The 8,889-nt window shown below is 36.3% G+C and overlaps 3 protein-coding genes across 4 annotated transcripts; all 3 read right to left on the bottom strand.

The window, feature by feature from the left end:
• Nucleotides 1–1,266: 1,266 nt before the first annotated feature.
• Nucleotides 1,267–3,352, bottom strand: LOC148199400 (SNAP25 homologous protein SNAP33-like). Of its 2 annotated transcripts, none has more exons than XM_088113721.1 (6): nucleotides 3,199–3,352; nucleotides 2,467–2,936; nucleotides 2,258–2,351; nucleotides 2,040–2,170; nucleotides 1,707–1,804; nucleotides 1,267–1,539 (listed from the first exon to the last, which is right to left on the bottom strand). In XM_088113721.1, the coding sequence occupies exons 2-6, from the start codon at nucleotides 2,914–2,916 to the stop codon at nucleotides 1,440–1,442; spliced, it is 873 nt and encodes a 290-aa protein (XP_087969847.1). In that variant the 5' UTR covers nucleotides 2,917–2,936; nucleotides 3,199–3,352; the 3' UTR covers nucleotides 1,267–1,439. The 2 variants fall into 2 exon arrangements, with proteins under 2 accessions (XP_087969847.1, XP_087969846.1); XM_088113720.1 differs by having other exon boundaries at nucleotides 2,467–3,069; nucleotides 3,199–3,342.
• Nucleotides 3,353–4,651: 1,299 nt separating this feature from the next.
• Nucleotides 4,652–6,554, bottom strand: LOC148199399 (uncharacterized). The gene is made up of 2 exons (XM_088113643.1): nucleotides 5,640–6,554; nucleotides 4,652–5,100 (listed from the first exon to the last, which is right to left on the bottom strand). Exons 1-2 carry the CDS (start codon nucleotides 6,252–6,254, stop codon nucleotides 5,092–5,094), a joined length of 624 nt encoding a protein of 207 aa, XP_087969769.1. The 5' UTR covers nucleotides 6,255–6,554; the 3' UTR covers nucleotides 4,652–5,091.
• Nucleotides 6,555–6,698: 144 nt separating this feature from the next.
• On the bottom strand, nucleotides 6,699–8,889 carry LOC148199398 (pentatricopeptide repeat-containing protein At2g15690, mitochondrial-like). Its single transcript, XM_088113642.1, has one exon. The coding sequence runs from the start codon at nucleotides 7,927–7,929 to the stop codon at nucleotides 6,865–6,867; it is 1,065 nt and encodes a 354-aa protein (XP_087969768.1). The 5' UTR covers nucleotides 7,930–8,889; the 3' UTR covers nucleotides 6,699–6,864.

Raw genomic sequence — 8,889 nt, 5'->3', positions numbered from 1 at the left:
ATTACAATAATTACCTTCACTTATTAAATATAAAAGATTAAATATAAAATTAACAAATATAATTTTATATTATAATAATCACTAGGGGCATTTTGGTAATCTTCAATTTCTATCAATTAATAATTTTTTATCTATCACATCAATCAAATTCTACACTAATTCTCACAAACTTTACTTCCAAATCCACTCTCAATTATCCACAAATCCACTCAAAAAAAACAACAAAAAAATTACCCTCAAATCTACCCAAATTCATTCAAATCATCTCCCAAAAATCATCTCCCCCAAATCACTACAAAAGAACACATCATAAGTGCTACAATAAGGTGTTTCTAATGTAGAGGGTTGTCACTTTACTTCCAAATCCAGTCTCAATTATCCACAAATCCACTCAACAAAACAACAAAAAAATTACCCTTAAATCTACTCAAATTCATTCAAATCATCTCCCCCAAATCACTACAAAAGAACACAGCATAAGTGCTGCAATAAGGTGTTTCTAATGCAGAGGGTTGTGTCTTCCTGTTCAATAATAATATTTAAGTATTTAGCTTAATTTGATATTTAGAACAACGATGGAATTTTTTTATGAGATACTAATTGTGAGTGGTTCTCATTGGTTTAATGATTCTTCAAGTTTTTATGTTAAGAAGGGAAGATCTTAACTATGTGCTACAATAAAAAGATGTTTGAAGTATAAGGTCTCAAGAACATTAAAAAATCTTTGAAATTTGTTTCACATGTGTCTTTTATGGAGAGTATTTGTTAAATTTGCTTTTGGTTTTGGTTAACAATGGAGTATTTGTTAAATATTTTCTAAATAACGTTAATATTATTTAACAAAAAAGATTACATTGAGAAAAAAGTAAATAGAGAAAAATATTAAAATATTATTAGAAATATAGGACTAAAAGTGCTATTAAGCTTAAACTATAACTAGTATGTGATTGGGTTAGAGGTTTTAGGACTTTCAAAGAATTTATATGTATGCCTAAAGTTGGATTGGATAAATGATATGTTTAAAACTATCTGTTATTTAAAAGGTGGTTTTAGTTTCTTGTATTCATTCTTGCGTCACCCTTTATTTCAAAATAACCATGGTACCTTTTTCTATTTTATAAAAATTATGGCTTTTAAAGTTTTTTGGATTGATTCGGGGAAGCTTACTAAAAAACTGTTAGAAATTCTTTTTCTTCTAATAGCTTTTTTTTTTCTTTTTTTTATGTATTTGAAGTTCTCATATTCCTCCATCTAAAATTTTGGTACTGTAGAAACTATTACATGACTTTATACTGAATCAATACTATATATATTTCAGAGACATATTTCACAAGCGGATTGTACATTACCATATTTGAAACCAGTATCCTGGAACATGGAAGCTCCTTTAATTGAAAAATGCAAAGTAAAAATCAGTATCAGTCTCATGGCATACACTCCTATTTTCCAAGCAAACGACGGCCACGTTGATTAGCACCATTCACACGGATGACCAACTTATCCATATCATTTTCAAAACCATCCAAAGCATCATTTTGCCTGCAACATTACCAAAACCAGCATAAATTATGACATCTTGAAATAAGTGAAACGGTTCTGAATAATCATTAACTAGGAGTACTTCCTGAGCAAACATTGTTGCCAGTGTCAAAGAATCTCTGTTTGGTAAAATTAGAGAGATCGATCATAGAATCCAATAAACTTACTTCTCAAGTTCAGATCCCATGTCAATGGCCATGTCTTTCAATTCTCCCAAGAGGTCACTTATATCTGACAGTGCATCGTCTTGCTTTCTCTTTTCAACCTGTTCAGGATATTCCAGTCATTAGCCGAATTCGATGCTGAGAAATAGTTGCAAAACTGTCTGTTTTTAAATAAAATGGTTGGCTTCACACTAGTGATATGGTGGTCATTAAGGACAAGAACACATTCAGATATTAATCACATTTCATAGCACTAAGAAACTGAAGCTTTGTCATGCTCAGTACTTCAAATGACTTCAACATGAACAGTTAAATCTTCATCAAATGAATACGAACCTCAACTTTTTCAAGCGCATTTGTTGACTCAGAAGGTGCTGCCCGTGACTTCGATTGGCCTTTAGTGGTAGAAGTCAATCCTAACTTCTCTCTTTGTTCCAAGTCATTGCCTTTTCTTCTCACAGGATCATCTATATCGTGAAGCACATAACAAATACAATTATCACACAACCAAAATCAGTTGATATTAAAAAGATGAAAGGAGAGAAAATACTAACCTCCAAAAACAACTGGGCCAGTTATCGCGCCCGTCTTTTTGGGTTTCCATGTTTTGGAAAACATGCCACCAAGACTTCCCAAAAGTTTTTCTCCCTGTAAATACGTCAACGAAACAGTCAAAAGAGTAGTGCAGAATACCAATTGAAGCAGCATCAATTTCTTTCAGAAGATGAAGAAGCTGTGACTGAGAAAATAACAAGATCAATACCCGACTCAGATCATGATCAATATCAGCAGCAACATGGTGGCTCCTAGTAATCTGCTCCCCCTGTTGGTGCAGCATCACCAGAGTCTTGGTAGCATCCTCTCTCATTTCCTCAGCAATCTTCAAACAACTGTTCACTGATTCTGTGGTCTCTTCAGCCTTGTAAACAGCATAGTCCTTCAATTCCTGGACAGATTGACTCTCCAACCCCCCAGAGTCGCGGAAATCGTTCTTATACCTATTTCTATGTGCAGAAGAAAGGCCATAGGAAGATGATGAAGAGTGGCCACTGACTTCAACATCATCATCAAAGGGATTGGTGTTGGTTAAAGTCTTCTTAGAGGAATTATACTTTTTATCTCTTGACTCTTTATCAGAATCAAAGGGGCTATGGACAGGACTAACAGAGCTAGGTTTAGCCTCTCTCAACGGAGTTTTCTTTGAACCAAACATCTTCTCTCTCTCTCAATGATCTTGTGTATCAATTTCACCCCGGGAAGACAAACAAGGAAAAATCCAAAGATCAAAATCAAGTTCTATAGCAAGAACCCTCTACTCAAAATTGAATTTTGAAATTACGATGAATCCAAATTCATAGAATTTATGCTGAAATAATCAAAATTGCAGACAAAACCGAAGGAGTCACAAAATTGAAAGTGGAAAATAAATTTTAAAAAAATATACAAAGAATGGCTAAAACAGAAGGTAGAAGGAGAAAGGAAGAGACTTTGGTACCTGCAGAAGATAATGTAATCAGACGAAAGAAGGAAGGAAGTGAAGACAACGAATTTAAGGTTAAAAGCGTTGGATGATTTCAACGCGGAAGCTGTGCAAAATCGAGTTGAAAACTCACTGTTGCTCGCCTGATGAATGCGCATGTTTGAATTAATATTATATTATTATTGCATTACATTAATGTTATCAACAATAGTTGTCAATTTTCTTACACTAAATTGTTTTCTATTCATCCTTATACTTTCAAATTGGTAAATTAAATCTTTCATGTTTTAAAAAAGTGATTTTAAATATTTTATAATTGAATTGAATATTTACTGACAATTTTTATTCATCACAAAGTTCATAAAAGAATTACATTTTACATAAATGATGTGTTCTTTATTATACTTAAATTTAATATTTAGTAATGATTAATCTAATTTTAAACCATAGGAACTAACATTGAGTTTGATCTAAAAAGAAAGGCAAAAAAAACGTATTTGAATCCATTGAACGAAGGTCATAATTTTTTTTTCTATTGGTTCTTCTTTTATATTAGAGAAAGAAACATTTAAGTATATTCATTTTCATTTAAAACTAAAATAATGACAATAATATTGGAAAAGTAATATTATTCATTTCTAATTTATTTATTTAGTACTTTATTAAAAGAAGCAAGTTCATAATTCCATAATGTTATAAAAGGGTAAAATATGAAATTTCAGTTAGTATATATATATATATATATATATATATATATATATATATATATATATATATATATATATATATATATATATATAAAGTTTATGGTGAAGTTTTTGAGTTAGTTTACCTATATACAAACAACTGAACTGAAATGTTTTGTAGTTTATTAAATATCAATTATTCACAATTATATTAATTCACAACTATCGAAATATTTTCTTTAACATGTTTTTAGTCATTTTTTTCTCCTCTGAATTAATCTACCGTGGACCTTATAAGAGGTAAGTGGGTGGATACCGCGTAAAGAAATTTTGGGATGCAAGAAGTAAAAGTGAATAAAATATGTATTGATCCATAATCTTTTAAAAACCAAGGGCCCAAAACGAAAACGAGCAGCCGAAGAACTTTTCCTCCTATTAACAAATCCGCAGTCCCCTCCAAGACCCTGCTTGACGTTTCCATTGATTCAGCGTGCGCGTACAACAATGCTTTCTTCCTCCTTCAAGCTTCGGACACACTTTATCCATGGCAACAAAGTAAAGAAAAAATTTAACTATACCCTCTCACCCCCACACTTAAGAGGCACATTGCCCTCAATGTGAGTGAGGAAGGTCAGATACAACACAGAAACATATGGACAAATCAATCAGCTAGAAATTTATACAGAACAGAATTTAAAGAACAATAATTGTACAAATCAGAACTGAAAAGCTAATCCCACTTGAACACAAAATATACATGTACAGAACTGGAAAAAGAAAACTAAAACAAGAAGAAAACTTATTCAAATTGGCCACATATCAAAATTAATTTTCTTTATTTTTATGAAGAACAACATATTATCTATCCTACTATTTATGATACTACCTATTACTATGCTAATTACTATAAAAGACCTATAACTACTATTTAAGAGAAAGGGAAAGAAGAATCGTATTGGTTTTTCTCCATTTTGCTCATCCACTTTATGCATTGCCTCCAAGGTTGCATTGAATTGCTCTTTCTCAGCTCTCCACTGCAGCAACAATAGCTTTCCATTTAAGGCTAGCAGTTGGTTCTGCACTTTCCAAGCACTTTGCTGCATCAACCACGACTCCTGTTGCAATTGTTGCTGATTCTGAAAGTTCCAAACTCCTTGAGCAGTATTGACATCATCTCTTGCCTCCACCAGGACTACCTTTGTCTCTGCAGCTTCTTGCTCGTTTAACTCTGCTGCACTAACATCAAATTCAAAGTGAGCATGTGTATCCATAAAAACATGTTCATTTATATCAGAGGCACTTATCAGATCCTCAAGCAGGTCATCAAAAAACAATCATTCAAGTCAGAACACCCATCAGTAGGTGTGTTTGTATGATTCACAGCAAAAATCTCATCCACCAATTCAGAATTACCAACTGTAATAGCAAGAATATCAGGCAAGGGTTTCTCAGATTTAACATGCACAAGATCATCAAAATTATTCTGCACCTCACCCAAACAGACAGGAAGTTCAATTTTAGAATCAACCTGTTGTGGCTCCTCAAAAATCACCTTACCAACTCCAAGTCAGCAGCTGCATCATTAAAACTTTCATAGAATTCCATGTCAGTGCAAAGATGGTGACTATCAGATATGTCAATGTGCTCTATGGAAAATAGTGAAGCTAAAATATGAGTATGCACAGGTGTACCAGTAAAAGAATCCAAAACAGGCTCTATGGGTTCAAGTTTAAACAATTCAAAAGCATTAATATCAAGTTCAGAATATACCTGCAATATTTTCTCACTAACTACCTCATCGGAGTCATTTCTAGCAAATTTTGCTGCCACCTTCCACATATAGGCCATACAATCTGAAGAGTATGCCACTTGCTGCTCTGATTCATGAAATTGGGTCTGCCAAAGCTGATCTGCATCTTGGTAACACTGTGGTGTAGAGCTTGCAATGCCTGAAGTAGTTAAGCTCTCGAAAGTGTGACTCTCAATGAAAGCAGGTGCCTCCAATGGTGTTTCTTTAATTGTTGCATCATTTTCCTCTTCAGCTTTCCATGTCAACTTGTTGACAGCAGCTACCAACTGAGCCACTTGAGTGGTCAGTCCTTGAAGTTCAGATGATGGCATGCCTTGCTGCAATTGATCACAGAATTGATCCTGCCATGGCTGTACTGACTGAAAATTCTCCTGCTCTGGTTCAGCATACTGGTCCCAATATGAATGTGGCAGTTGTTGCTGCATAGGCCAGGATGGCTGCTCACCATAAGGTTGAAAACAGGGTGGTGGTTGCTGCAAGGAATGCTCAAAAAAAGGCTCACAGAACAGGTCAAATCTTTGTGGTTGAGCATTATAAGGGAAAAAGCAATTACCATATGCAGAGGAATGATCCATGCTTATCAAATGCACATTAGAAGAACACCAATCAGACCACTAAGACCTCTATTACAAAACTCAAGCTAAAATCTATGAAAGAGAAAAACTGTACAAGCTATATGGATACAAGGCTAACTTTGCACTCTTAAACTTAATTCACAACGGCGCCATTTGTTGAAAGGCTTTTTCGTCGTGCAAAAAGTCAACAAAACCTAATCCCCACCAATGAAGTAAAGGGCTGACCAGGGAATCAATCAGCAGACTTGGCAAAAATTAAGTTTAGAAAATGTAAAATTAGGTCCTGTTTTTATTTATTAACTAACTACTTATTGCAAGGTGGGGACACTTTAAAAGAAAACAATGAAACTAAAAGGAAAGAATTAAAGACTCTAAGCTAAAGAAACCTAAGCTAAGATGAGGAATTAATGCAACTAAAAGAAAACTGTAATGGCTAACTATACAAAAGAAACAAACAACCAAATTTAGAAATTCAAAACTAAATCAATGCATATTACATACTTCATGTTCCATCCTAGTAGTATTTAAAGCTTGGGCGCACATCTGTTTTCCGGTATGAGGGGATAGAAAATGATATATCCATGCTACTGGAAGATTTCAAGTAAAGATTTCACCAGTAATCCCCACAAGAGCATTTTCCATCCTTGAAATGATGAAACCTTTTGTTATCTCTAACAATTAATTCCCTCCCAACAATCCTGGACATGATCTTGATGGCATTGTGGCAGTCACCACAGACACGAAGGTTCTTGATGATTCTAAGAGGTGTTCTTGGTGGAGTACTAATAAGGCCATAGGCAATTGCTAGACGTTCACTGTGGTAGAGCAAGGCTTGCTCCTTTGCTTCTTGATCAATGTCATGAAGAACATATCTTGTATCAGGAACATATCCCGCATCTTTCATCCCACTCAAGGCCTTCAACTTTTCATCATCCTTGTAAAGAGTAGGATTCTTATACTCAATAATTCTGTTCCTTCCCTCAAGCATGCTAATTGCAGTATACTTCTTCGGAGGTGGCGTGGGGATCTTATTCACAACAGCCTTTGATGGGTCAAGACTAACCATCAACTCTTCAACATAGTCTTCAAGATCAACGTCTCCATGAACCCGAGCATAATGCTTCAGTTTGTCCCATACAGTTACAGTGGGCTCAAATGGCAATTTGGCAATAAACTCCTCAGCTTCATTGAGATATGCAGATTGTCCCAGAACATCCAAAAGCCCCATGTAGTGCTCCACCCCAGGCTCTATTCCCCACTTGCTTTTCATTGACTCAAAATGTACGTAAGCATCCTCCACAGCCTCTGCACTGGCACAAGCTGACAACACAGCAAGCAAAGTCTCTGAAGTAATCTCCAAACCCAGTTCATTCATCTGCTCAAACAACTGCAAGGCATCATCCCCATTGGTGTTATTTGCGTAACCCCGCATCATCAAGAGCCAAGAATCCATATTCCTGCTGGGCATATGATCGAACACCCTACGAGCATCCGTCATGCTTTTACAATTCCCATACATTTCAATCACCTTGTTGTTGAGCATGAGATCACTCCTAAAAGAAGACTGCAGAAAGTGGTCATGGGCCTTCTTAGCATCTTCAAGGGACTTGGATTGGCCACACAAGTCAAACAGAAGATTGAAGCAACCAGCATCAGCTTTGACCCCTTTGTCCATCAACTCAATTGCTTCTTTAACATTACCCTCCTTGCACAAAAGTGCTAAATCAGTGATTGAAGGAGGTGGCGGTGGAAGAGCAGGGAGGCTTGTCCTTGAATAGATGTTTGATTGTTGTTCAGCTGGTTACTAGGGTTTTGGAATTGGTTGGGGTTTGGGAACCCCTGAGTCCTAGGGCTCCACGGATTCGGGGTAGCAGGGTTTTGATTGTTCCATTGCTTGGGGAAAGTGGATGGGCGTAAGTTAGGATTTTGAGAAGTGGGAGTTTGAAAATTAGGGCTTTGATGGGTTGGGGATTGAGGATTCCACTGATCATGGCCATGTTCTGGAAATGGAGGAGGCACATTATGTTGACGAGGTTGATGGTTATGGTGAAGAAATTGATTGGTCTGTGGATTGAAATGTTGAGGCTGATGTTGCTGCCATTGTTGAGGCTGAAAGTGTGTAGGATCAGAAGGTGATTGTTGTTGGTTTTGGTGGGAAGGGAATCTTTGATAATGGTGTGGAAGAGCAGAGGTGCTTAGAAATTTAGTGGTTAGGGTTTGGGTGTAGTAGTTGCCATGGATAAGGTGTGTCCGAAGCTTGAAGGAAGAAGAAAGCATTGTTGTACGCGGAGAAAATGGAAGAAAACCTAAGGAAGAGGTGTTCTAGGGTTTGGTGCTTCGAATGAACTCGTGAAGTAGAAGAAATACCTTGAGGCGCGAGACGTACTTGAAGAGAAATGAAGTTTCTCTAGGCCGTGAGAAGCAGAAGATACGAAAACGAAGACGAGGTTCCTGCGAGGGAGAAATGCTCTCGCGAGAGAAGATGTTGATGTGGCGGAGCGAGAGCGCGAATCACAGATGAAGATGTGGCAACTGAGGCGCGCCACGCAAATGAAGCGAAATAATGAAGGGGAGCGCCGTGGAGGAGAGAGAAAAGCTATGGAAGCACGAATGGAATAAATCTTGCTTCGTTTCA

Source organism: Vigna umbellata, chromosome 4 (assembly GCF_029865625.1).
Source record: "Vigna umbellata cultivar VRB3 chromosome 4, Vumbellata_1.0, whole genome shotgun sequence".
Classification (NCBI taxonomy): domain Eukaryota; kingdom Viridiplantae; phylum Streptophyta; class Magnoliopsida; order Fabales; family Fabaceae; genus Vigna; species Vigna umbellata.
Note: the sequence above shows the minus strand (reverse complement) of the source record. Positions and strands in the feature narration are given on the sequence as shown.

Bases quoted from the DNA above. Each gene is read 5' to 3' on its own strand.
- LOC148199400 (XM_088113721.1), bottom strand. From the start codon at position 2,916: ATGTTTGGTTCAAAGAAAACTCCGTTGAGAGAGGCTAAACCTAGCTCT. The intron at 2,171-2,257 runs GTTAGTATTTTC...TTCACGATATAG, and splicing joins TGGCCCAGTTGTTTTTGGAG to ATGATCCTGTGAGAAGAAAA. The intron at 1,540-1,706 runs GTAAGTTTATTG...GTAATGTTGCAG, and splicing joins ATGGGATCTGAACTTGAGAA to GCAAAATGATGCTTTGGATG.
- LOC148199399 (XM_088113643.1), bottom strand. From the start codon at position 6,254: ATGGATCATTCCTCTGCATATGGTAATTGCTTTTTCCCTTATAATGCT.
- LOC148199398 (XM_088113642.1), bottom strand. From the start codon at position 7,929: ATGGACAAAGGGGTCAAAGCTGATGCTGGTTGCTTCAATCTTCTGTTT.